The 27,919-nt window shown below is 40.8% G+C and overlaps 1 protein-coding gene across 1 annotated transcript in view; it reads left to right on the top strand.

Annotated features, from left to right (window-relative positions):
• myo10 (myosin X) overlaps positions 1-27,919 on the top strand; it is a 101,801-nt gene that overhangs the window by 59,604 nt on the left and 14,278 nt on the right. Inside the window, exons 5-21 of the mRNA XM_044135343.1 lie at positions 446-580; positions 660-784; positions 1,121-1,134; positions 1,620-1,704; positions 1,805-1,908; positions 2,356-2,485; positions 2,723-2,841; positions 3,437-3,583; positions 3,761-3,861; positions 4,443-4,509; positions 4,700-4,792; positions 5,105-5,173; positions 5,323-5,405; positions 5,509-5,617; positions 6,020-6,100; positions 25,130-25,254; positions 25,975-26,089. Of these exons, the coding sequence (XP_043991278.1) occupies positions 446-580; positions 660-784; positions 1,121-1,134; positions 1,620-1,704; positions 1,805-1,908; positions 2,356-2,485; positions 2,723-2,841; positions 3,437-3,583; positions 3,761-3,861; positions 4,443-4,509; positions 4,700-4,792; positions 5,105-5,173; positions 5,323-5,405; positions 5,509-5,617; positions 6,020-6,100; positions 25,130-25,254; positions 25,975-26,089 (1,702 nt within the window). The remainder of the gene's footprint in view (positions 1-445; positions 581-659; positions 785-1,120; positions 1,135-1,619; positions 1,705-1,804; positions 1,909-2,355; positions 2,486-2,722; positions 2,842-3,436; positions 3,584-3,760; positions 3,862-4,442; positions 4,510-4,699; positions 4,793-5,104; positions 5,174-5,322; positions 5,406-5,508; positions 5,618-6,019; positions 6,101-25,129; positions 25,255-25,974; positions 26,090-27,919) is intronic.

Genomic DNA, 27,919 nt, shown 5'->3' with positions numbered 1-27,919 from the left:
TTTTTCTTGCCAAATAAAATAGATATTTTATATATTTGATATATATTTGATAGATTCTGATAATTCCTGATGAATGTAAACAAATATCAGTAAATAGAATGGATGATGCCAGGTGGGAAGCATTATGGCGCCACCTGGAGGCTGGTAATGGAACAAACAAATAAAGATTTTTATAAAGTTATTCAAGTTAAATTTATAAAACATATCAAATCGGACCACATTAGACTTTCTTTGAGTCCAGAGTTGTGCTTCATAAACGTGTAGCAGCTTGCAGTGTTTCTATTCAGTGACGGTTTGTCCAAATAACTTTTCCACCTGAGATAAAACAAAAAAAGCAAGGACCAGGTAAACAACACACAAATCCCCCGGAGCTGCGTTTCTATTGCCATTCTAATTTTATAGCTATAAACTGTAAATATGAATTTTTTGGTTTCTTTGTCCCCAGTGGAGAAAGTGGAGCTGGAAAAACCGAAAGCACCAAGCTGATTTTGAGGTTTCTGTCCGCCATGAGCCAACACTCGCTGGAGGTTTCCTGCAGAGACAAAACGTCGCACGTGGAGGAGGCGCTGCTGGAGAGCAGGTCGTTATCCCGGCTAACGCTAACTGCCCAGTTCTCTTCACCTTCTGCCCGATGATGTAACGACTCGTTCTCTCATCAGCCCCATCATGGAGGCCTTCGGAAACGCCAAGACCGTCTACAACAACAACTCGAGCCGCTTCGGGAAGTTCGTCCAGCTGCATTTCAGTCAGAAGGGAAACATCCAGGGAGGAAGAATTGTTGACTGTATCCTTTCAAACGCACTCAGAAACTCATTTCCTCTGTTTACACCTGGAAAAGGTTTTGGAGAAATTAAAGTAGGAAGTGGTTAAGATCAGAAAAGGCTTCCTCCAGATATCTGTTGAAAGTGAAATAGCTTTTAGATTCTTTTAAAAATCAGTTTTTAATATTTGTAAGCCATAGTTTTATGGTTTTCAGCCAGATTATGACTGATAGATGGTTAGTAAGTTGAGGTGTTATTGTCTTTGTCTGTGGATTCATTTCTAACATTTTGATTAATTTTGTAACTCTACTGAGATATTTGACTGTTTTGTACCTTAACTGATTCTTTTCTGATGAAAGATCTGCTAGAAAAAGTAAGTGCTTATGATTCTTCCAAACCTCAACTTCTGCTAAAGCGTAGCACTGAAGTCTTCACGGTCTGAATAAACCAGCGGTTTATTATCCTGGTCCTGGTTCTGGAGGTCCGGTGTCCTGCAGCTCTTAGAGTCTCTCTGGTCCAACAGCCTGAATCCAACAGCTGGATCTCCTCCTCGGTGCAGTCGGGTTCTCCAGAGTCCTGCTAACGATCTCATTATGTGACTCAGGTGTGTTGAAGTAGAGACACATCTAAAGCTTGCAGGAGACCGGACCTCCATCCCCTCCAGAACCAGGACTGCCCAACCCTGGATTAAAGCAACAGCCGGAGCTCAAGTGATGTTAAACATTAAAAGTTAGACTGAGAAAATATCACAAAAGCTTTGGGAAAACTTCTCATCTTAGTCATCTCTGCAATCAGCTTTGATTTTAAAAGCATAAACCTACAGATGATAATATTCTGACCAGTATTCATCCTCATCAGAACCGAGTTGTTCGGCAGAACCCAGGAGAGAGAAACTATCACATTTTTTACGCCGTATTAGCAGGAGCCAACAACCAGCAAAGAGGTGAGCTAAGAAAAGAACTGACCTTTGTTTGCAAACAGTTTCTTTGGGTTTTGGCGTCGCTGTGTAACATTTTGTTTTGTTTTTGTGTTTGTTTCTGCAGAGGCGTTCGGGTTGACGCGTCCTGACAGCTACCACTACCTGAGACAGTCCAGCTGCACGGAGGACAAGACAATCAACGACTGCGGCACCTTTCAGGACGTTCTGGTACCGACACAGAGTCTCTCTGAGCAAACATTCAGAACCTAAACTACACCTCAACTTCTAGTTTAGGCTCAGAGTGGGTCTCAGTAGAAAAGTCTCAAATCTTCAACATTAGGAAGAGAAATTATCTTTATTCTGCGCTGTTACTTTAAATAGAAGTGATTTTTTTTGTCTGTATGTTTTATTCTAATTTAATTTCAGTGTATATGTTCTGCTTGTCTTTTTTATTTCCCACCTCGGTGTATGTAGGTTGTATCTTATCAATGTTTAAGAACTTCTTCATAAACTTCCACCAGTGAAAACCTCAAAACTGAGAACATACTGACTGTAAATAAAGCCAAACGACACAAAGAAATAAGACCAGGTCATTTAATAACTCAGCCGCAGGTCGGCTGGTTTTCATGCGGAGGTTTTTCAGCTGCGTCTCCTTCGTGTCTTTGTGGTTTTCAGAACGCGATGCAAACCATGCAGTTCACAGAGGAGAACATCAGGGAGATCCTGCGCCTCCTGGCGGGGATTCTGCATGCAGGAAACATCGAGTTCATGACGGCTGGCGGCGCTCAGGTCGCCTCCAAATCAGGTTGGAAAATTCATCCTCGCCTTCCACACTGTTCACTGTTTTTATGTTGCTGTTTTCTCCACCAGCTCGTCTCTGTCCTGACAGAAAAACATCCTGCATCTTTAATCACATCTGGTAGTTTTTAACTGTGTTGTAAAAATCTATCATGAAAAACAAATGTTTGAAATCTTTCCAGAGTTTCTGAGTTTACTTGATATTTGTGAAATCTGTTTTCGGTTTTGTTGTTTTCTTCTGCAGCTCTGAGTTGGACGTCTGAACTTCTGGGCCTGAACTCGGATCAGCTGGCCGAAGTCCTGACTCACCGCTCCATGATCCTCAGGGGGGAGGAGATCTCCACGCCGCTAACAGTCGAACAGGTCAGAGGTCAATGCATGTAGGATGAAATATGGAGAAAATGCATTTATTTTATTTTAATAAAGGTTCTGAGCTGTTCCTGACAAAGTCCAGCAAGTGATGAAGCTCAGGCTAAAAACTTAAATAACAATAAAAAGCTGTTAATTCTAACAAACAAGATCCGTTACCATGACTACGCAGATAAAGACATCACAACGTTAAACCTGTTGAAGCTCTGATTCAGAGACAAGTCAATGTTTATTCACCTCAACAGAAATTAAACTTAAGTTATTGTTTTTAATCAGCACACTGATTCAGTTATTACAGTTATAAACTACCATCAGGCCTGAAATCTGGGTTTAGTGATGCAGTCAGACCCGAACTGCAGAGTCACATAAACACAGTTACAAAGTCGTTAAAACTAAGGAATTAGAGCACATCACCTCTGCTCTAAAGCCTCCCACCGGCTTTTAGTTTACACTTTTAAACTTCCAGCAAAAATCCTTTTGTATTATTATAAATTAACTGTAAGTTTCTTCAGCTTCAGTTGGTGATTTATGTCTGCCTGAGTGAATATTGATGCACTCTGTTTGGTAGTAATAATCTGTGTTTCTGAAGGCGGTGGACTCCAGGGACTCCATGGCCATGGCACTTTATTCTCAGTGTTTCAACTGGATCATTCACAAGCTGAACCAGCGCATCCGGGGCAAAGAGGACTTCAAATCCATCAGCATCCTGGACATTTTTGGATTTGAGAACTTTGAGGTTTGCATTTACCTTTTCTTTGATGTGTGAGATCAACAATAAACACTTTATAACATGATCTTGTAATTCTGTTCGTAATAGTCCTGTATTATTTGTGTATTTAGTTTCAGATTGATGTAGGAGCCTGAGGAATTTCTTGCTCTTTATAATTGAAGTGCTTTGGTTTGCTCCCCTCAGGTTAACCGCTTTGAGCAGTTCAACATCAACTATGCAAACGAGAAGCTTCAGGAATATTTCAATAAGCACATTTTCTCCCTGGAGCAACTTGAATACAACAAGTAGGTGTTGATGCTTCGTTTGTTTTCCTCCACGCTGAACGTTTCGTTCTTTTTCAGCCATTTCAGGTCTGGGATGAAATGGAAAGAAGGGAACCAGACGATGGAAAAACATTTAAAAATGTTTCAGCTTTTCCTTCAGTTTCACATTTTTAAAATATTAAAATTGTATGATCTTAAAGTAAATGAAACAATGGATGTGTATGGGAACCTCAGATCTTGGATATTTTGTTTGTGACGCAGAGATTCGGTGGTGTCTGAAGTGATAGAGTAGCAGTTTTACATTCACTTTCTGGGTTTTATAAACAGCTGCTGGGACATGCAGATAAACACACTGAATCTCTAAAAGGCCATAAAGGGATCTGCGCCCCAAATTCAGTTATTTGTGCATTTCTGTAGACATTTTAATGGAAACGGAGCCTCCATCTGGGGAAGTGAGGAGCTTCGAAATGTAAAATGTGACGAAGGAAAACGCTTGATGTTTCATTTTGAACTGAAACAGTAATTAAACGTAATTTTCCTGTCGGTTGTTTTCTGTTGTTCTGGAAAACAGAAGTGTTCATTTGTTCCTGCTCTTCCTGCAGAGAGGGCCTGGTTTGGGTCGACATCAACTGGATGGACAATGGAGAGTGTCTGGATTTGATAGAGAAGGTATGCAGATGATTTCTTACTCTAAACTGATTTAGTTTTAAAGTTTGTAAAACAATTTTACATCAGATTAAAATGACACATGTGGGTTAATGAGACAAATCAAGATTATTTTGGTAATAAACATTTATTTATAATTTGCTCTAAACTCTGCAGGAACAGTTTGAATATCAAACCTTTTATTTGTTCTTAGAAACTGGGTCTGCTGGCGCTGATGAATGAGGAGAGTCACTTCCCCAAAGCCACAGACGACACCTTACTGGAGAAACTCCACAGCCAGCACTCGGTGGGTCTGCAGCTTCCTCCTCTCTGTTTTATATTCATGCAAAATGTCATGAAACCACTGGAAGAATAAATTATATTGTCCAAATCACATTTTTACATATTTATCCCACCTGAATGGAATGTTCTCCTGTTATTCAGTAGCTATGCTTGGTCAATATTAATTTTATTTGTATGGAAATAAAATTTTAATTAAATAAGCTGATTTAGCACCAGTTCAATGTAAAAAGGGTAAATTATATATCTGGTGGGTCCTGTTTGACTTTGTGAAGGTTATTACCTCAGAATAATAATTGACTTTTTCCTTTTTCTGCAGAAAAATCCATTTTATGTGAAACCTCGTGTTGCTGTGCACCTATTCGGAGTCAGACATTATGCAGGAGAGGTAACCGCCTCACAGCTGAGCCTCTGACAGTTTTACTGCTTTTACTTTCTGTTTTTATTGAGATCTGAAAATTGTGAGGAGAAAAAAGTTTCTTCTCTGCTTTGCTTTGCTCGTGTAAAACCGCGCTGCCCCCTTGTGGCCGTTTCCAGGTGGTGTATGATGTGAGGGGGATGCTGGAGAAGAACAGAGACACGTTCAGGGACGACATCCTCAACATGCTGAGAGAAAGCAGGTCGGCTGAGTGGTTTTACCGACCGCAAGGATTTTCAGGATGAAAAATGTTTTTGACCTTTTTCACCTGTTTACCATTTCTGACTCCGCCCTTTGTTTGCCAGGCTGGATTTTGTTTATGATCTGTTTGAACACGTATTGAGCCGAAACAAGCAGGACACGCTGAAGAGCAGCACCAAGCACAGACGGCCCACAGTCAGCTCCCAGTTCAAGGCAAGTTAAACTGGGAGCAAACAGCAGAGGAGCTTTCTATGTTCTTTTTCTATAGAAAATGTTCTATACCATTATATAGACTATAGAATTCTGTAGAAAGTACAGAATTCTATAGTCTATATAAGAGTGTCGTACACTCCGCTGTACTACATAGACTATAGATTCCTATATATTCTCCGGTATACTCTGTATACTCCTGTACTATGGAGAGTATGTAGTCTCCATAGTATATACATATAAATCTACATATTATGTATACATACATTTTGTTTTGTGATTTTTTAAAAATATATTTACAGTACTGACGTTTCCACTAATTACATCAGTAAAAGTGCTAATTAGAAGTCGAATCTGTTGAGGTAAGAAGGATGATAAGAAATAAGAGTGTTGTTGTTTTTCCAGGACTCCTTGCACTCCCTGATGGCCACCCTGAGCTCGTCCAACCCGTACTTCATCCGGTGCATCAAACCAAACACACACAAGGTGAGTCCCTGCTGCTTCACACACACTCACATGCACTGCTGAGAGCAAATGTTTGTGGGTCAGGATGTCACAGTGCAGACAGTCTGTGTGAACTGGTTGTCATTTAATCATTAAACAGTTCTTCCCCCTCCACAAGGTAGATGGAAAAAAAATGTCTGGCTCTCTTGATGACCTTTAGCCCCAGGTTTCCTAGCAACCGGCTCTGGTAGTGAAGCATGCAGGGCTTTGGCAGACAGCTGAAAGGCAGAAATGGGTTTTGGGATATTCCATCTGCACCGTGGTAATTGTTTCTCACTGGGAGGCTGCTGTAGAGAGGATGGACTAAGCAGAATTTACATTTTGCACATTTTTAAAAGTCCATACTGCTTCTAAAAATCCAATTACTTAAAAAACTCCAGGCTGTTTTTTGGCCATAGGTTCATGTTCTGTTTTACAAAACATGCAGAATGTAACAGACCTGCACATTTACTGCCCCTTCATGACTTCTCTGTCATGTCAGTGGGGTTTTTTGTTTAACAACCGGTTGGGCACCAGTGACCTTTATTTAACCTTTATTTAACCTTTACCAGATAGAAAGGTTTTAACGAAAGAGCAAATCAAAAAGAACTGTCCATACAAATTAACATAAAAGATGCTGAATTACCTTTATTTAACCTTTACCAGATAGAAAGGTTTTAACGAAAGAGCAAATCAAAAAGAACTGTCCATACAAATTAACATAAAAGATGCTGAATTACATTTTGATGAAAAAGGAAGAGGCACAGATCAAATCAGGTGTGATGTCACTGATGACATCACAGGCTGTTACTTTGAAAGTTCTTGAATAGAGACCACTTAGCCTGGCTCAGCATTGCTATCATGGCACGTAAATCGCGACACAGACGACGGTCCTCCGACGCCTACCGGCGCAAGAGGGCCCGTAAACCTACCAAGGTCCGCGGCCAGAAGAGGCGCCACAATGCCTCGTCTGTCCGCAGACGCCTGAAGTAGGTTTGCTCTCGTTAAGCATGTAGCATGCGCTTATTTCTTCGTTTTTGGCTCTAGTGGCCTTTATTTGACAGGGTGTAAACAGAAAAATGTGTGAAGAGAGAGGAGAGAAGGAGAAGGCATGTGGCAAAGGTCAACAGGTCGGACTCGAACCTGTGGCCGCTGCATAGAGAACTGAGGCCTCTACAGCTGAGGCACTGCGTGTTTTATCCCTTCACCACCGCCCAGCACTAGCATGAACGTTTCAGTTTAAATCATACAGCTGCTGTTTTGGACACTTATCTTGTGAATATAAAAATAAAACTTCTTGGTGATGCTGACATAAAAAAAATTATGTCATGCCGAAATTATGTCATGCCGACTTGTTCATTCCAAGTCGGCATGAACAGAAATAGGAAACTTTTTGTTTTTCTACATCTTTAAACAGAACATCCAACTGGATACATACATAAAAAGGCTCCTAAAGGCATTCCATCAAATAGATAAAATAAAATAAATCAGACAGCAAGATTAAATAAATACAGCTGGAACTCTTGACTTCAATTAGAAGATGGTATTTAAAAAAACAAAACACAGATATTATAACACAGATATATTTTAACCTAAGCTGACATTCACCTTTTGGCTGATCTTCATGGCACAACAATAAATCTCTCTAAATATTTTTGTGTTTTTTTAAATTATTATTTAGATGACTTGTATTGAAGAACATTTAAAACAGCCTATTTTCTGAAATTGCTTAAAAAATAAAAAAGGCTGTTTGTTTTCTTGTCAAACAACCACCAACTCGGCCGTTCTCACTGTTTTATGTCTTTTCTTTGCAGGAAGCAGAAAACAGTTATGAGACAGATTTTAACTAAACAGTTAAACATTTCCACCAATTTAAATATCAAAAGGTTTTGAGAAAATAAACTGCTATATAAAATTTTTTCAAGAACAGATGTCAAGAGGAATTTAGCAAAAAAAAAAAAACAACCATATAAATTTAAAATCCTGACCTTTGACCTGATTCAGTAGCGAACAGGTAACAGTCACATTTTAAATAATGCCAACTTGCATTTTGACTAAAAAGGAAGAGGCACAGATTATGTCAGGACTGATGTCATGCATGGGTGTGATGTCATTGATGACATCACAACCTGTGAATTCGAAAGTTCTTGAATAAGTGGCCACTTAGCTTAGAAGTAGCATTGCTACAATGGCTCGTAGAGTACGGCGTAGACAGCGATCCTCCAACGCGCCCCGTCGTAGGAGAGGTCGAAAGGCTATCAAAGTTCGCAGCCGGAAGAGGCGCCAAAACGCCTCGTCTGTCTGCGGACGTGGGAGAGTCTGTTGTCATTAGTCGCTCTCGTTGAAATTGTAGCATGTGCTTTTTTCTTTTCTCTTTTCTCTTCTTTTCTTCTTTCTTTTCTTTTCTCTTCCCTTTTTTCTTTTCTATTTTTTTTAATCGTAATTTAACTTTAGTGGCCTTTATTTAGCTTTTAACCTTTGTCTCCCCCTCTTTCACAACCTGAGTAACAGTAACTTAATCCAATCAGTATATTCTGATTTATAGTTAGCTAAAAACAAAACATATGTTAGCTTAAATGCTACTATAATGCTTACACTAGCATGATGGCTAACATTAACTCAATAAATTTAATAAGTCAACTTTAGCTTTTATTTTAGTTTAAAAGCTTTTTGCTATGTGTAGTGTCCAAAGAGCTACTCTGTTAATTGCTTAAATACGATATTAACGTCACAATATGATGTCAGAGATGTGGGAGGAAATGGATGAATGCTGAAATCTGTTTTTACTTGGTTACAAGCCACATCCTCTAACTTGGAAAATAAAAGGCATGCCCACCGTCGGTACCAGGACGCTCCGGTGAACGGTTGTTAAATACGTTGCAAAAGAGAAAAGGCACAGACATTGTCAGGTCTGATGTCATCAGGCATGGATGTGATGTCATTGATGACATCACAGACTGTTACTTAAAAACAATTCTTAAATGAAAGACAATTTAGCTTAGCGCAGCATTGCTACAATGACACGTAGATCACGACAAAGACAGCGGTCCTCTGACGCCCATCGGCGCAGGACGGCCTGCAAGCCTGCCAAGGTCTGCAGCCACAAGAGGCGCCACAACATCTACTCTGTCCGCAGACGCATGAGGTAGGTCTGTTGCTACATGGTACATGGTACAGGTTTTCCGCTCACGAGAAACATGTAGCAACTGAAAAGTGTTGCCTTTTTCTTCTCCCTGTAAATTCCTCCTTGTCATACAACCAGTAGATCAGGGATCCTCAAATCCAGTCCTCCAGGAATGTTGTCCTGCAGGTTTTATGTCTCCGTGTCTGGATTTTTTCAAGGGAACCTTATTATACAATATTCATTTTTTACACATCTTTCTGGTTGAGTTTGGGTTTTTACAACTCCTAGAAAAAATCCCAGTGCTTAAGAAAACACCCGGCTGTTTTCCAGCAATAAGTCAGAGTTTTTTCATGTCTGGAAAATGAGCCGTTTTAAAAACATACCGATTAATAAGTCACAATCTGCTGGCACTAACCCGTTACCTAGCAACCACAGCGGAACGCAGCCCGTCACCTAGCAACCACTACACAGCACATTTCAAATTCAAAAATACTTTATTGATCCCTAAGGGAAAATAAATGTTGTAACTCATTTTAATTAAAGAGACTGTATTCAGAGAGGAACTCCTGCAGCGGTCTGCATTACAGTGAATTCTGGGATTTTATGTAAACTCCTTCTTCCCGTCATCATCCCCAGAATAGAACCAGCCTTCTTTATCAGGTTATTGGGCCTCTTTAGGCCCCTGACTCTGATACTGCTGCTCCAAAGGATGATGGCAGAAGAGATGACGCTCTCAACAACAGACTGACAGAAGATCTGCAGCATCTTTCTGTAAACCTTGAAGGATCTTAGCTTCCTCAAGAAGTCCAGTCTGTTGTCCAGATGAACACCAGCAGGAGTCTCTCCAAAATCTTGTGGGATGTCAAGAGAGGAGAATGATGAGCTAAACTGAATTTGTTGAAGAATGTGTCCAGCTCATTGGCTCTGTCCAGACTTCTGATCCTCCTTTTGCTTGAAGCCTGCGGTCTTCTTCATCCCTGACAACATCTCTGATCCTGTTTCTCCAGCTTCTTTCTGTTCCTGACTTTGAGCTGCTTCTGTATACTCATCAATAACTCCCTTGTTCCATAAAGGTTCTTTTTTCTTGTTTAACAGTTCATTTGGGTCACTGGTGATCCAGAGTTTATTATTAGGGAAGCATCTCACTGTTCTGGTGGGGATGCTGCTGTCCACACAGACGTTTATATAATCTGTGCTGCACTCAGTTGTGACATTGATGTCCTCTCCATTTGGCTGGCAAAGGGAAATCCAATCTGTTGCTTCAAAACAACCTGGCTGAAGATTGTGGTCTGTTTTCACTAGAGGAGGTCTTGATTTGGTGATTTAGGAATCAATGCTAGAGCAAGTGTTTTGAAATGATGGCGGTGTAGAAGAGAGTGAGGGATGATTACATCCCTCACTCTGAGGTGCTGAGTCTGTATCTTAAACTTGGTCAGCAAGTTTTCTGACTGTATTCGCTGTACAATGGATGCTGGAAAAGACTAAGCGTTTTCTTGATCTCTCACCATTCATAAATGACTTGCTGGATGTGGGATGCTCCACTTCCTCTGTTTCTGGGTCTGACTGGAAAAAATAAACATGCTTTGATCTTGAGGAACTGAACCTCAGTCAAGGTTATTGGGGTTTATCACTATGATCAGGATACGCTCATCACGATTTGATGAAAAGTAATGGGTAAAAATAGTTGGTTATCAGTGGGAAACATCCATTCAAGAGGGCAGAATGGAGTTTATTCATTTCCAAAACCCAAACAGTCTGGACAATTGTTAAAGATGGACAAATGCCTCATGAGCAGCTGCATACTGCAGTGATCAACAGTATAACTACAACCTGTGTGATGGATTATATCATCATTACATTGTATGCTTCAAGAATAAATCAGAGATTTAAGCGTAACGCTGGGTCCAATAACAATACAATACAATACAAATCTGTTTTCCTTTCAGTTTCTTTGTTAATCAGTAACATGTGGTACAAATATTCAGTCTCAATCCACTTTAAATTATTTAGAACTACATTCTGATGAAAAAGGAAGAGGCACAGATTATGTCAAGTGTGATGTCATCAGTGATAGATAAGAACGGAGTGATGTTGTTGATGACATCACAGGCTGTTACTTCAGAAGTCCTTGAATAAAAAACCATTTAGCTTAGCATGGCATTGCTACAATGGCACGTAGAGCACGACGCAGACGGCGCTCGTCGTCGTCATCCTCCTCTGACGACGACAACCCTCTGAGACGTAGGCGGGGTCGCAAAATTCGCAAAGTCCGCGGCCGGAAGAGGCGTCAAAACGTCTCCTCCGGACGTAGACGAGGGAGACATGTCTGTCTTAGCCGCTCGCGGTAAACATGTAGCAAGCACGGAAAAGCACTAAAAAAAAAGTAATGCAAAATAAGAAAGAAGCACAGATGATGTCAGGTCTGATGTGATGAGTGATTGTCAGAAATGTGATGTAACTGATGACATCACAGGCTGTTACTTTAAAAGTTCTTCAATTCAATTCTAATTCAAAAATACTTTATTGATCCAAAGGGAAATTATTGTAACTCATATTAATTAAAAATTCTTCAAAGACCCCTTAGTTCGATACGGCTTTGCTACCAACAGGACCCAGCGGGACGGATCATCCGGGAAGCGATGGACAGGGAGAGACTGACTAAAACTGCCTTATTGACGGACAAATTCTGGGATTTATTATGAGTCTCTGCTTATTTCCAAGCCCAAATGAGCAACTTCACGTTCAAATTGAGCTCAAAAAGGCGCAACCCGCCTCTCATTAAATCTGTAAGCGACGTAAAAAGAAAGCCCAAAGCCGCTTATAATAATCGGACTTGGCGACAGAAACTGAAAATAGTTGCAGTTTTTCCACCAACAAAATGCGCATCTCCCTCCATTGTTTACATTTCTGTTGCATAGAGACGTCGGTCACTCGACAAGACGAGTAGAGGAAATACGATTAAATTATGAAAGAAGATAATAACACACAGTGACTGAAAGTAACTGTAGTCTGACTACTGGATTTGAAATAGCAACGCATTAGGTTACTCTTTACTGAATAAAGTGGTCCGACGTCACTGATAACAAACCAGTGAGCTATATAAACTGATCAATGGGAAACATTGCAGAGGAAATTAAATGTGGTAAATTTGGATGTAACCAATGGCTGACTCTGTTCGCCGATGTGGTGTCGCCGTCGTCGTTAGCCGCTCACATTAGATCAAAACTCTCACTGAAAAAGTAATAGAAGAAATTAATTTAATTTAATTTTTGACAAAATTCTTAAAATTAAAATAACTTACAAATTAAGAAAACAAAAATATTATGATGGAAAAGCAATTCAATCAATCAATCAATCAATCAAATTTTATTGGTATAGCACATTTCAGCATTAAGGCATTTCAAAGTGCTTTGTCAGTCAAACACAGAAACACAATGCAACAGAGAATCAACAATAAAAACACATTAAATCAAATTCCATCAATAAATTTGTAATTGATTACGTTTCGAATACAACTCTAAACAAGTGGGTTTTTAGTTGAGATTTAAAGGAAGTCAGTCTTTCAGCTGTTTTACAGTTTTCTGGAAGTTTGTTCCAGATTTGTGGTGCATAGATGCTAAATGCTGCTTCTCCTCATTTGATTCTGGTTCTGGGGATGCAGAGCAGAACCAGAACCAGAACCTGAGAGGTTCTGGAAGGTTGATACAACAGCAGCAGATCTTTAATGTATTGTGGTGCTAAACCATTCAGTGATTTATAAACTAACAACAGTATTTTAAAGTCTATTCTTTGAGCTACAGGGAGCCAGTGGAGAGACTTTAAAACTGGTGTTATGTGCTCTATCTTCCTGGTTTTAGTCAGAACTCCAGCAGCAGCATTCTGGATCAGCTGCAGCTGTTTGATTGATTTGTTGGACAGACCTGTGAAGACGCCGTTACAATAATCAATACGACTGAAGATAAACACATGGATGAGTTTCTCTAGATCTGGCTGATACATTAGTCCTTTAATCCTGGAAATGTTCTTCAGGTGATAGAAGGCCGACTTTGTGACTGTCTTTATGTGGCTCTGAAGGTTCAGGTCAGAGTCCATCACTACTCCCAGGTTTCGGGCTGATCGCTGGTTTTTAGTTGTAATAACTGAAGCTGTGCACTGACTCTAGATCTATACCTCTAGATCTATAACTCTAGATCTATAGCTCTAGATCGTTCCACTTTAGGTCCAAAAATAATAACTTCAGTTTTGTTTCTGTTCAGCTGGAGGAAGTTTTGGCTCATCCACACATTTATCTGTTCTAAGCATTTGTTCAGTGATTGGATGGGGTCAAAGGTCACCTGGTGACATCATAATGTAGAGCTGTGTGTCATCTGCATAGTTATGGTAGCTGATATTATTTCCTGTTATAACCTGAGCCAGTGGGAGCATATAGATATTGAATAAGAGGGGTCCTAGGATTGAACCTTGGGGTACCCCACATGTGACCTTTGACCTCTTTGATGAGAAGTTTCCAATTGAAACAAAAAAATCCCTGTTCTTTATGTAAGATTCAAACCAGTTAATCTCTGGACCGGAGAGTCCAACCCAACTCTCCAGTCCATTCAGTAATATGTCATGGTCAACACTGAGGTCCAACAGAACCAGAACCAGCACTGAAACAATTGAAATAAAAGACAATAAAAAGCTGACATTTATACAAATTTACAAATAAAAATGTTGCAGGAAATAAATTTCCAGATAGATAATCACTAGCATAAAACCCAGGTCGATCATACGTCACCTTTCACTTTAAAACGTCCATGGAGTGATGTCATTGATGACATCACTCCATGTAATCACAATTTGCATAAATATGGTATCACCGTTTCTGATGTCATCGATGACATCACAAGCGCTTATTTAAAAAGACCTTGAATAAAAGCCACTTAGCTCAGCGCAGCATTGCTACCATGGCACGTAGACGGCGACGGCGACGTCGCTCCTACAGACGGAGGAGGAGGCGATACTACAGGCGTAGGAGGCGCAGAAGCGGCTACTATCGCCGTAGACGTAGGAGGTACCGCCGCCGTCGTCGTCGTTATTACTAGTCACTCACGTTGACCATGTAGCAAGCAGTTAAAAAATCACAAAAAAAGGAAAAAAATGTATTAAAACACAGATAATGTCAAGTCAGATGTGTGAGTGATGTCATCTCTTACAGATGGATGGCTGTGATGTCATTCATGACGTCTGACCTGACATTATCTGTGCCGCCAGTTTTTTATCCATAATTTATTTTACTTTAACACAACAAAGACCTTTATGACTATAAGACTTAATGGAGAGAGAGAGGCCCAATTTCACCAAAGTTTAATATACACATAATATTTTAGAACAACTGAAAGTAACATAGTTCCACTTTAAACTGTCAAACGATCCAAAATGCTGTACAGAATCCATGAAAATATTTAAAACACTACAAATGGTATTATAAGGACATATAAAATAAGATAAAATTTTATTTTCCACCAATGTGAAAAATTTCCTTCGGAATCACAATAGCTACAATGTGTGCATTGATGAAAACCTATAGGTAGATGTTGTCATTTACTTTGGCTTAAAATTGTTATTGCACGGCGAAAAAATAATTTTATTAAACCCAATAATGCCTTTCTGAGCGCAGAGGTTCAAAGTGATGAAAAAGAAAATATTCCTTGCCGTCTTCCATATTCTTTCAGCAAACAGTTGAGACGGCGATTTTTGTGGTTCCCCCAGTTTTACAGTTCAGGTGATCATAGCAGCAGGCAGTGAGATAAAACGTTCAAACTCTGAACAATTGACATGATGCTAAGGCAAGATGGCTCCGCCAGACGGACGTAGAGAAAACCTCTGACAGACAGACACTGTGGTGAAGCTAACTGCACTACTGTGAGGAAAATAAGTATTTGAGCACCCTGCTATACTGCCAGTTGTCCCACTTAGAAATCATGGAGGGTCTGAAATTTTCATCTTAGGTCCAAGTCCACTGTGAGACATAATCTAAAAAATCAGAAATCACAATGTATGATTTTTTTTTTAAATAATTTAGTTGTGTGTTACTGCTGCTACAGTATTTGAACACCTGGCAATCAGCAAACATCCTGGCCCTCAAGGTCCACCTTCACTCGGCTGATTATTCTAAATTAGAAGCACCTGTTTCAGGTCGTTGGCTGCATAAAGACTCCTGTTCGTCCCACACAATCAGTAACACTCCAACTGCTAACATGGCTAAGACCAAAGAGCTGCTCAAAGACAACACCTCCTGTTGACAGTCAATCTCCCTCGGATTGACAGTCAATCTCCCTCGGATTGACAGTCAATCTCCCTCGGATTGACAGTCAATCTCCCTCGGATTGACAGTCAATCTCCCTCGGATTGACAGTCAATCTCCCTCAGATTGGAGCTCCATGCGAGATCTCACCTGGTGGAGTATCGAAGAGAAGGATGTCCCCCCACATCTATCAATACATGGCCCCGGTCATCCTCTCCTTAATACACTGACATCATCCTGTCCCATATACAGAAAAACACCCCCAAGCATGATACTTCCACCCACATGCTTCACAGTAGGGATGGTATTTTTGGGATGGTTCTCATCATTTCATCATCCAAACACGGTGAGTGGAGTGAAGACCAGGAAGTTCTACTTTGGTCTCCTCTGACCACATCGCTTTCTCCCTTGATTCCTCTGGATCAGCCAAATGGTCCTGGGCAAACTGTAGACGGGTCTGGACCTGTGCTGATTTGAGCAGGGGAACCTTCTGTGCCATGCATGATTTTACACCATGACATCTTAGGCTGTGTTCACACTGCAGCCTGAAGTAAGTGACCCAATTCAGATTCTTTTGTCAAACCAAAATGTTTTACCAGGTTTTGTTCTGCAGTGTGAACGGGCAAACAACCTGAACGTGTCCCGCCTGCGCAGTAGAGGGCGCAATAGCGTCAGTGTTCTGTGTTTGGTGAAGTAAACATGGATCCCAACGGTGGAGCACAACTTACACATTTGAAGTTGTTTTCAGACCAGAGCAGCACATTAACAACTTAATCCTCATTACAGTCCGTCATGGCTGCTGTTTTTGTTCCTGCTCCGTGTATCAGGAAGCAGAATACGGACTTTTGTTGAGTATCAGTGAACGTCGGAGGAATGCAACCTGGACATTAGGTCACATTTGAATCAAATACGTATCGGATATGCAAGTGGCCTGGGTCGCATTCAAAAAGAGTCCGACTTGTGTTGATTTCCTGATTTTTGTTTTTAGATGATGTGGACAGTGGACAGTCTGGCTACGTTAATCTGCTCTAGTCAAACCTTTCCTCTGCTCTACGTGATGATGCAGCACGCTGTTGCTGATCAAAATTAGCATCGCTGGAGAATATTTCTCATCTAATTTATTATTATACTTTAAGTCATCCAAATATTTGTCCAACCATATTATCTGTTATTGGATCTATGCATCCTTCTCTGCTCCCCGGGTTCAGGTGCATTTTGTACTTTCATAAAGCTGGTGAGCAACTACTTGACAGTTCATATCTGAACCGTGTTGATCAGGCTGTGTATAAATATTTGTACCGCACGCCTGAAAGGTTACTGCTGCATACGGACATTTGTGGTGTTTAATTTATTGAATCCAGCTTGACTCTTTGACTGCAGTGCATTCATAATGATAAACCCAACTAATTTGTCTGAGGTCGGGTTCCTCCGGGTGAAGGAGGTCGGGTTCCTCCAGGTGAAGGAGGTCGGGTTTTGACAAAAGGTCAAAAAGAAAAACTAGTGCTTTCAAATAATGTAGTATTTATTGTAAAACAGGTCAATATAAATTTTTAAACAAGTAATGTTAAGATTTTAAAGATAGAAATAACTGTTCACACAAATGAATGTAAAGTCCTAACCTTTAACCTTTAACCTTTAGTCTGGTTCCTGAGCAAATGTTTCACTTTAAATGATTTAGAACTACATTTTGATGAAAAAGGAAGAGGCACAGTTAGCATCAGGTGTGATGTCATCACCGATAGTGATGTCATCGATGGCATCACAGGCCTTCTCCTATGATGTCATCGATGACATCACAGGCTTTCTCTTGTGATGTCATCGATGACATCACAAACCAGTACTTCAAAAGTCCTTGAATAAAAAAAACAGTGCTGAGCACAGCGTTGCTACCATGGCACGTAAAGCACGACGCAGAAAGCGCTCGTCCTCTGACGCCCCCAGGCGTAAGAGGAACCGCAAGAATCCCAAAGCCCGCATCCTGAAGAGGCGTAAAAACGCCTCCTCTGGCCGCGGGCGAGGGAAGTGTAGCTGTGGCAAGTAGTTGCTCGGGTGTTTCAAACACTGAAAAATAATAAAAATACAAATCAGAAAAACAATTAAGGAATGAAGCTGGAACAAAATGGCTACCCCATGATGTCACATCACATCAACAACAACAAAGGCTCTTATACGAAGTATTGAATAAATATCAGTACGTATCATTCCTTGTTATTGCAACTTAAATGTTTTTGGTTTCTTTCTGTATCGTTAGCTTCGTTAGCTTTTCTTCTCTCGCTAGCCGTAGTGTTAGCCTGCTGCGGGTCTTTCTTCTCTTTGGACGCTTTGTGGTCAGTTTATTGTTTACCAACGGTGTTTTTTGTCGGCATCGTTTTCTTGTTTGCAGTTTTTTAAGGGGATGTCCTGACAGTTAATCATCAGTCTCACTGGAGCCTCCACCCAATGCAGCCGTCTCAGCATGGCAGCTGAAGTCTTCAGTACTTATTTTGACTAATGTATTTTATTATTTTTTTCAATTTTTTAAATTTGATATTTATTTATTTTATTCAAATTACTCTTTCATAATTTCTTCTTATTTTAAGAATTTTAACTGATTGTAATCATTTTCAATTTAATTATTTGTATAATAATTTTCTTGTTGCTCTTCCATTGGTTTTATAGTACCTGCTAAATGTTTATGTGACAACAGATGAACCTCACAAAGTGCCGCTAGAGGGGGCATTTTATAAACCTCATTATGATTTTTATCTGGATAGATCGTGTTCAGGATGCTGCAGCCTCTCCTGTCGGTTTTTCCTGACAGCAATAGAACAGCTGGGTCTGCAGAACTAAGGAGCAATTCAACCACAGGCTTAAATCGGTCAGGAATGTTGCAATGTCATTTCTAACAATAAAACATTTTGAAACGTGAATGCTGTTAAACAGTCTAGTATAAGAATGTGTATCTCTATTTTAACTGTTCTTTCATTGGAGAATTAATTAATAAGTTGTAATAATTTAATGAATGAGTGAAAATTTACGCTAACATACATTCTAAGTCTTACTTGTTAGGTTTTTGTTTTAATTTGTGAATTTACATTTTTGAATGTTTGACTGTGTTTGTCATCTGAACTAAAATGATCTGTGCCTCCAAAGTTTTAGTTCAATTGGAAAAGCACTAAAAAAACTACATAATGACATGATGCAGGCATCGTGTCATTATGTAGTTTTTTTAGTGCCATTGATGGCTTTGAGCCGCTCATGACATCACTGAAGAACGGCTGTGATGTCACTCATGACATGAACAACGTTTTCAAGCACTTAAAAATTATAATAAAAATATCATTAAGGTATAAAAAATATTTTTTATATATACTTTTTAAATTAATAATTAAGAAATATTTTTTTATTTATTTCTTAATTATTTTTTATAATTTTTTTGTGGTTTTTAAACTGCTTGCTACATGGTCAACGTTAGCGACTAGTAATAACGACGACGCCGGCGGTACCTTCTGCGTCTACGGCGATAGTAGCCGCTTCTGCGCCTCCTACGCCTGTAGTATCGCCTCCTCCCACGCTCAGGAGGAGCGCTGCTCACGACGTCGCCTACGTGCCATGGTAGCAATGCTGCGCTGAGCTAGCAACTTTTTTATTCAAGGGCTTCTGATGTAACAGCCTGTGATGTCATCAATGACATCACAGTCATTTCTGATGACATCACAGTCATTTCTGATGACATCACAGTCATTTCTGATGACATCACAGTCATCCCTGATTACATCACAGTCATCCCTGATGACATTACAGTCATCCCTGATGACATCAGATCTGATATTATCTGTGCCTCTTCTAAAAGCACTCACTCTCACTTCTATCCATCATCACGGCGCCTTCAATGACTGGTAGTTGCAAACGGTCAGTACTTGTACATTTCACATTACATTCAGTCATTTGAAATGGAAACCCACAAGCTGACCTCTGCTGCTCTAACAAATACATTGAAAAGGTTTCCCAATAGTCTGCTAGCTTTGATGCAGCAAAGAAATACAAACAAAAACTGTCCTCACTGTTTCTGCTGAATGTTTGCAGTCAGCACGTTTTATGAAGAACGGCCATCTGGACCTTTCCTCAGATCGAATGTTAAACAGGCCTGATGACCTCTGAGTGGAGCTTAATGTAGTGAGGTGGAGAGCATGTTGGCGTCTCCCCAGGGGGGAAACCGGGGTCAAAGTAACACAGCCCCCAAACCCCTGAGAGGGACCCCAGTTATCTGCCTGTTTGATTCAGAGCAGGTGTCAAAGGAGGACGGGGGGTTCAAGTGAAAGCAGTTTCAAAAGAGGTTGAATGTTCAGCAATTAGAGGTTTATTCATGGATGTTTATTAAAATCAGATTAAAGCTCAGGCTTAAAAGAAGAGCATGGACTGAAAGGAAAACAGACAAAACTGAAGCTTTGCTTTACTCTGTGTTGCAAAACAGCAGATTTAAGATTTGAGTTTGATTAAAGGCAGAACATGAAAAAATTATGTTAAACATGTTTAGTTAAGTTTAAAATAATCATGTGGAGAATGTATGGAAATATCAACGTAGTGGCAGAATATATAATGTTCTTCACCGTACATTACAATACTGTGCATCTTCCCATAAACAAGGCATTTGCGTTTTAGTGGACAGTTACCATCAAAGCAGATTTCTGAAGGATATTCACACTTTTCTAGCTTGAAAAATGGCAAACCCCCCCAAAAAACAACCAGGCTAATCTTGAGTTCCTCCTTAAAATAATTACTGAAGTTTGTTTCTTGTTTCCGTCAGTCAGAAATGACTTCAGAGGAAACAAAAGAACTCCACCTCAGCCTTTGTGTCTTATTTTGTCTCTGTGTTCGCTGACATCCAGCTCATCTAGATGACAGGATGTTCTGCACAAAGACACGATGAAGACAGAACTACTAAAAAGCCTCTCTGGTTCCTAAACGCTGTCAGAACAACAGCTGCTCACTCGTCACCATAGCAACTCTTTGGTCTGCTGGCAGCGCAGCAGTCTTTGTGTTTATATGTGAAGTGACAGTAATAATGATGGACCAGTAGCAGGTCTGGGACTTTTTCACAGGAGACAGTAAAAATATGAGGAAAATGTGAATGATGTAAAAATGTAGATGAAACTGATAAAGAAAATCAGGGTCACGATTCAGCAACAAGGCAGATCGATAAAAACATCATGCTAATTAATAACCAATATATTGGTCATTGTTCAGTTATTAAAATCCAAAAGCAGCATTACCAGGTGGGTGTTAGCCTTGATTTAGAGGAACTCAGTGTTTCACCAATTTGTTCCATATTAGACGAGGTTTTTACTGCATTTTTAACATTTTTCCCAAAATGTTTCAAGTTTTGCCCGTTTAAAAATCAAAATATCCATATAACTATTGATTATTTGAATTATTTTAGTATTTTCTGTTCCGACCCGGTCCAGTTTGACCACTTCACCAGACCAGTCAGCTGCTCTGGTTGGACACGTTTAAATGTAAACATCCAGCCCTTTTCCTCCCTCACACACACACACACACACACACACACGCAGTCAGACCCTACAAGTGGCCAGAACAAATTGGCCTCAGCAGGAGATGCGTCTCCATGACAACGCGCCCCCCCTCCCTCCCTCCCCACGTTAAAAGGGGGAGTGGAGCTGTGGGTTTGCAAGCCTTTGTTTGGCTCCGTGGTGGATGAATGTGTGTGAAGGAGTCGGTGTGCTGGAGGAGCAGAGCGCAGAGGAGCCGCAGCTTTGGGAAGTTTCTGTCGGGTCTGGAAGGAAAGGAATCCTGTAGGGAAAGGAGACGCTAAGATGCAAGGTGAGACCTGATGCAGATCTGAAGGGGGGTGTTTGTAAGTGAACAGGGTTTAAATTTGCAGCTGTGATATTAAAATTGGATGAATCTGTGTTTGACACACAAAACAAGCTTCTTACGTTGTCTGAAAGTTGTAATTGGTAGTTTTGTCTGGATTATAAAATGTGAGCCTTTAGATGTCTGAAGAGAGCTCCACAACTTTCTCAATCACCTGTTAGGCGTTAGCATCAAGCTGCAGGAGATTGTCCGAACATCTAGAAACATCCTGAAGTTTGTGTTTGGAACTGAAACACGAGTCAAAGCTGTAAAGCTGAAAGTGTTTGGTGCATTTTTCTGCACATGGCTCCTCCGATGTTCCCTGTTTCCTTTCTAGGATAATTGAACATGAAGGCTTTCAGCTCTGAAATGATGCATGGTCATTTATAATAGTTGAGATGAAGCCAGTGAGCTTATCTTTGTGATTATTATCAGACCTGGAGGGCATGAAATTAATGAGATTGGATATGGGATGAGCCGGCTGTTCGGTAAATGACAGGTTAATGAAGAGGAAGGGGCATTCTGGTCTCTTCTCTTTCTAATGAGATTACACTTCTACTTAAAGCAGATTATTTTCCCTACACTATCAATCTGTGATGCTATATTGGGATATAATTACCTAATTGCAGTGTTTTATCTTTCTAAAGTGTCACTTGTACAGTTTTGAATAATTAATTTAAAAAAACAGACATGTTCTTTGGTCCAGCCCGATATCAGTGGAAGAAAAATCTAATTATTTGAATTCTGTCATCATCACATTTTGCTGTTCAGCCTTTAAGCAATCTGCTGATTTCACCTGCAGCTGCAGAAACTGGATTCCCAGTTTCATTTCTGGACAGCACAGAAATCCTTTAGAGATGATTTTCTATGGCCAGCCTCAGACCTGGAGGTTTCTGAAGATTAACTGAGATCAAACATCAGATCCTCTGATTCAGAGAAAAAATAATCAAATGATCAGTGATTTAGACTGGAAATAATAGTCTCCATACATCCTTCCACTCTTCCATCCATCTGTCTTTCTTTCTGTCATCCATCCATCCATGTTTATCCATCAGCATCCATCCTCATCTTCCTATCCATTCTGTCCATCAGGTTGACAACCAGCTGTTATTGTTAATGATCAATACCACATATTGATCATAGTATCACCATGCAGTGAGCTGCTGCTTCTCTGTGGGTTTCATCTGCACAGTGCGCCCCCTGCAGGCATGTTGAGTGCTGCTGCTTTTCCAATCCAATCCTTCTTCAAACAGACCCGTCTTTAAGTCCAAAAGAGACAGTTTGGTTTGGATTTATCTGCACTTAACGCCCAGCGCCATTGTTCCTCCTGCTGGGCTGGACTGATCTTCCAGGGTTCTGATGGATCCCTCCGTCAGAACCGAGTGTCTCAAACAGCAGCTTCAGGGATTTCATCGCTCTCAGTTTGTGGGTCAAAGCAGGAATGTAGAAACGTCTCATACTTCAAACCTTAACAGTGGGTAATCAGGTTAGTTTTAACATTACTTTGTAATGTGCAGCTGCAGTCTCATATTAGAAACTTAAGGGTTACAATAAGGTCAATGCAGACGCTTCTGCTGGTAAAACCGTGTTGCTTTATTCACAGCATATTGGAGATGTTATTAGATTGAACCTGCATTAATTAACCTTTAATTGAACCAGATGGATTTTCAGTTTGGTGATAACTTATTTACATTTTGTCCCATGAGACAGCGTGAACTTTGTAAGTCTCAGACGGGGAAGGAAAATGTCATTCTTTGAAATGTCATGAGATAATTAGATTTTTTTTACGTGCCAACACTTCAGAGTGAATCCTGTTATCTGATCAGGGGATTATTGGGAGGCTTTGAGTTGCTGCTGATACAGGAAACAGCTCTGCAGCTCTCCATGCCGTCTGATTGGGCTGAGAGATGGACAGCGAACCCTGAGTTCAGCTGCCCCCACATGTTTGCCCCCCAGTGGCAGACCGCCACGCCCCCGTTTGTTCCTGTGAATGCACCGATCTCTGGAGACGTCAGGCTGAGGCAGCAGCTATTGTTGTCATCCGTCAGTCAGCAGAGGACCAGAGGATTCCCTCTGCTGGAGGCGCCTGATTGTCCTGTTGTTACTTATTACCACTTCCTGTTACTGCAGACTAACGAAATACCAACAAGGAAGAACTGGTTAAGATTTTTATTTATGAGCAAAAACATATTGGAAGGATAGAAAACGAGATTTCATTTCATATGGAAACTGTTCAAGACTGAAACTATCCATCTATCCATCCCTCCATTCGTCCATTCATCCATCTATTCATCCATTCTTCCATCCATCCATCATTCCTCCATCCATCCATCCCTCCATTCGTCCATTCATCCATCCATCTATTCATCCATCCATTCATCTATCTATTTATCCATCCATCCCTTCATTCATCCATTCTTCCATCCATCCATCCATTCACCCATCCATTCCTCCATTCATCTATTTATTCTCCATCCATCCATCCCTCCATCCATCAAATCCCTGAATGTTACTTTTATTGGTCCAGCTGATATTGAGCTATTGTTAGCATAGAAATATTTGCCATAGATGTTTTATTAAAGCTCTGAGGTTTTTGGATCTGGATGTGGGACACGGAGTCTTGTTCTGACCAGAGGAAGGATCTCTGAACTCCCTGAAGGCGAAGCAGAAACAGGAAACGACGGTGAATGAAGACAGATGCGGGAGTCAGAGGACGTCGTCCTGACACCGCCCGCTTTGTTCGGCCGCATCGCCGTCCGTATGCTAATGCTAATTATGCTAACGAAGAGCTCCCTGCGGCCGGTGGCATTAAATGCCTCCATTCAATCGGCCAGGGAGGGTCTGCTGGGGAGTTGGCCTCCCTTCTAGTCGACCCAAATGGGCCAGCAGCGGCTATCAGGGGAGACCTGCTGAATAAAGGGGGTATTACCAGAGGGAATGAAAGCTCCCACTTATATGGCGCTAACCCCACCCCGCTTACGCCCGCCGGGGTTACAGGGTGACGAGCGTCGCCTCAGAGAAAGGCTTCCTCTGAATGCCGCTCTGTCACTGGTATCTCAGTGCTACGTGTGCTGGGACTGCTGGCTTGTCTGAAGGTTTATAAAACTGTTAAAGCTGCAGTTTATAAAAATTATTTTTTTTACATATTTGTTGAAACTATCACAACATCAAGCTCCTCTGCCGAACTAGAAGCAACCAATCAGAGCCAGGAGGCGGGTCTTAGCGCTGTCAGTCGCAGTCGTTGTTGTGAATGCTGAGGCTGTAATGGAGGCTCTGATTGGTTGATTTTGGTCGAGAGCGGTGCATTTTTTAACAGTAATAATAGAACAGAGATCAATCTTTTCACAGATTATCTGTCTCATAACAAACTGTGTGTACATGGTTGCAATTTTTAAAAATATGTTAAAAAATGTTTTTTTATATATATAAAAGTTGCATCCTGCAGCTTTAATGTTTTGCTTTTTGCCTCTTTGTTTCCATTCATCACCTCCAGACATGTTGTTATCAGCCTCATAATACCCAGGAAGCACAGTGTTTGTGGCTGTGATATTGAGTCAAACCAGACCTCCAGAATCAATCCTCACAGCCATCAAAAGGACGTTCAGTGCTGAAAAGGTCAGCCAGAGCAGTCATAGATCAGTCTGTGATTATGAGGGCAGAGGAACGTCTGTATCACATCCTGTTAGATAATAACACACAGATTCCTGTCACTCCGGCAGGGGGCGCGGGTTAATTTAGTCATCTGATGTTTCTCCTGTTTCTCCTGCAGATGCCTGACCAGTTCGACCAGACGGTGGTTCTGAACCAGCTCAGGTACTCCGGCATGCTGGAAACAGTGAAGATCCGGCGCAGCGGCTTCCCGGTCCGCAGATCCTTCCAGGACTTCTGCTCCAGGTCTGAACCAGATTTACACAAGTCCAAACACTCGGACACGCAGCAGAAATACTTGAACACACAATCAGTTTCTACTTTTTTCTAATTCAGGGGTATCAAAGTGTGGTGCGGGGGCTCATTTATGGCCCCATTGATGATTTTGGTTAAATATAACCTGCAAGCTAACGATCGATGCAAATGGACTTTGGTTTTTTAATGTATTTTTTTAAGATTAACAAATTTTACAGACAAATAAAATCTTCTTAAAATACAACAAAAGTTTGATGCAACTCAAGTTTCTCATTCATTGTTCACGTTTTTGCGTTTGTCATAATTTTGTAGTATTGAAATCTCCCCCGAAGTTTCAGAGTATGCCTTACAGTTTTTATGTTTTATATTAAAAAAATTATTTTTGCTTCAACATAATGTCAAAGCTGTTATTATTTTAATAGTTTTGATGTAGAATAAATAATATAACAATTGTTATGTTGAGTTTTTGTTGTTTGTCTATTTTGATTGTTGCTTTACTTTGTTTTTGTTTATTCATTTATGTATTTATTTTTAGATGTATGTTGATTTATCTTGTTTTTTTTCATGTTCAAAAATACAAAATGTTAAAAAAATAGAAATAATAATAATAATCACGTGGTTTTTACTGCTCATTAATAAATTCAGTATTGATGTGTTGCCATAAGAAGATGAACACGTTTCTGTTTAGTTTAACGTTTCGCTCTTCTTCAGGTACAAAGTCCTGATGAGGGGCGTCCTGACTCCAGACGACCAGAGGGGGCGCTGCAAGCAGCTGCTGCACCTCTATGACAGCAGCAGTGCAGACTGGCAGCTCGGCAAGACCAAAGTAAGGCCCAAACCTTTTGGTGTTTTCACAGTTTCCCTCTCTCTTCGTGTTGAATTATTTTCAGGAAAGTCGACCAAAAAAATTTGTTTTTTTTTCCCGTTGCTTTGAGCTAAAACTAAAAAAAAAAGAAAAAAAAACTAAACAAAAAAAAAAAAAAGTCAATCTGAGGGTTTTATTGTCATTTAGAAAAAAATTATTAAACAGTTGAGTGGCTTCAAAGAACACCAGAGGAACATTTTTACTTGGTAAATTTTTCCTGGGTTTTTTAAAAACTAACTGAAGCCAGAAAATTAATTTTCTCAAACATTTCTCTGTGGATTTGCGTTTCCTGCCTATCAGCGGTGAGCTCCATGCCTTCTGCTCAGTCTGCAGAAATATCGACTCTCTGCTGTTAAGCGCTGAGTTCCTGAATGCTCCACTGCCCTTTTTGCCTCCGGCTAACATCGGTAGAAACGTCTTCTCCTCGCCAACACAGAACCTGATTGGACGGAGATTCAGGCCGCCTCTGGAGAGATGCCAATCCTTTCTGGCTTCTCTCCCTCCAGGCTTAATTTGGCTTCATGTGTCCTACAAATTCAGCTCCATGGAGCCATTCAGAGCCGCTGCCTTTGTGTGTGTGTGTGTGTGTGTGTGTGTGTGTGTGTGTGTGTGTGTGTGTGTGTGAGTAACCGAGGTCAGCATCACCTGAAGCATGGAACGCCACAGTTATTGGATCCACTCTTCAGTCATTCTCTACTTCCACCACACCGGATCAGGAAGAATGGCTACTGCCAGAGTGTGAGTGTGTGTGTGTGTGTGTGTGTGTGTGTGTGTGTGTGTGTGTGTGTGTGTCGGGGTGAGTTTGTGTGATTGGGGTGGGAAAGTGACAGATGGGGGACACAGACCACCGACCACAGCAGGACTGTGTGTCGCTGCAGGAGGGAGAAACCTGTGTGTGTCGATGTTGGCTTGGAACCCAAGGAAGAGAAATAAAAACATGGAAAAATACGGAATTTTATTTAGATATTTTCAAAGTCTGAAAAGCTTTTCTTTCTTCCTCACTTCCTCCTTTCTTCCTTCCATGTTTTCATTCAGTTTTCATCCATGTTTCCTTACTGACTTACGCAGCACATCCTTCCACTTTTCCTTCTGGACTTACTGAAACACTTACAAAATATTCTGGAGAGGTGACTGAGTTCTAATTTTAAGTTTGTAGAAATCTGGAAAAGAAAAGACCTGTAAGAATCTGCATGACTAATATTCCAGTGTAATATTAACTCCAACAATCACTGATGAAAGTTAAGTAGAGATTTTATACATTTCCTGTTCAGTTTCCAGCAGATTGGTAGAACCGGTTTAACATGTTGACGCGCCTCCATACTCAGACCTGCAGAGAAACCATTCATCAGTCTGTCCACCGGGGGCGCTGTGCTGTAAAGCTGTGGAGATCTGAGCCATCATGGCTGCCAAACGTACAAACATCTTCAACTTTTCTCTTTTTGCAGTTTTGTGGTTTCCAGTGTGAAACCTGAACACCAGGTCTTATTTGTGATCACCTGACTGTTTCCTGCCTCCTGCTGTCGTTGGGCCACAGAGTCGGCGCCGCTGTTAAATCAGTGCTGTGTCCCTCTGAGGGATTCCTCCACTTTGTCCCTCAGACAGATTTACGGCCTGCAGCTCCTTTCAGTCGGCACATGTCCCGACTGTTGCCTCTGAGCTCTGCTTTGTGCCTTTAGAGCCTGGAACTTAATTTTGTGGCCGGGAAGCGGCGCCGCGTGGCTCTGTTCCCTCTGAGGGCCCGACCCGACCCGGAGCAGCAAGAATCAAACGCAGCGAGGCTTAGCCGAGCTT

This window comes from Gambusia affinis, linkage group LG12 (genome assembly GCF_019740435.1).
Source record: "Gambusia affinis linkage group LG12, SWU_Gaff_1.0, whole genome shotgun sequence".
NCBI classification, from domain to species: domain Eukaryota; kingdom Metazoa; phylum Chordata; class Actinopteri; order Cyprinodontiformes; family Poeciliidae; genus Gambusia; species Gambusia affinis.
This window is presented reverse-complemented; position numbering and strand designations above follow the sequence as displayed.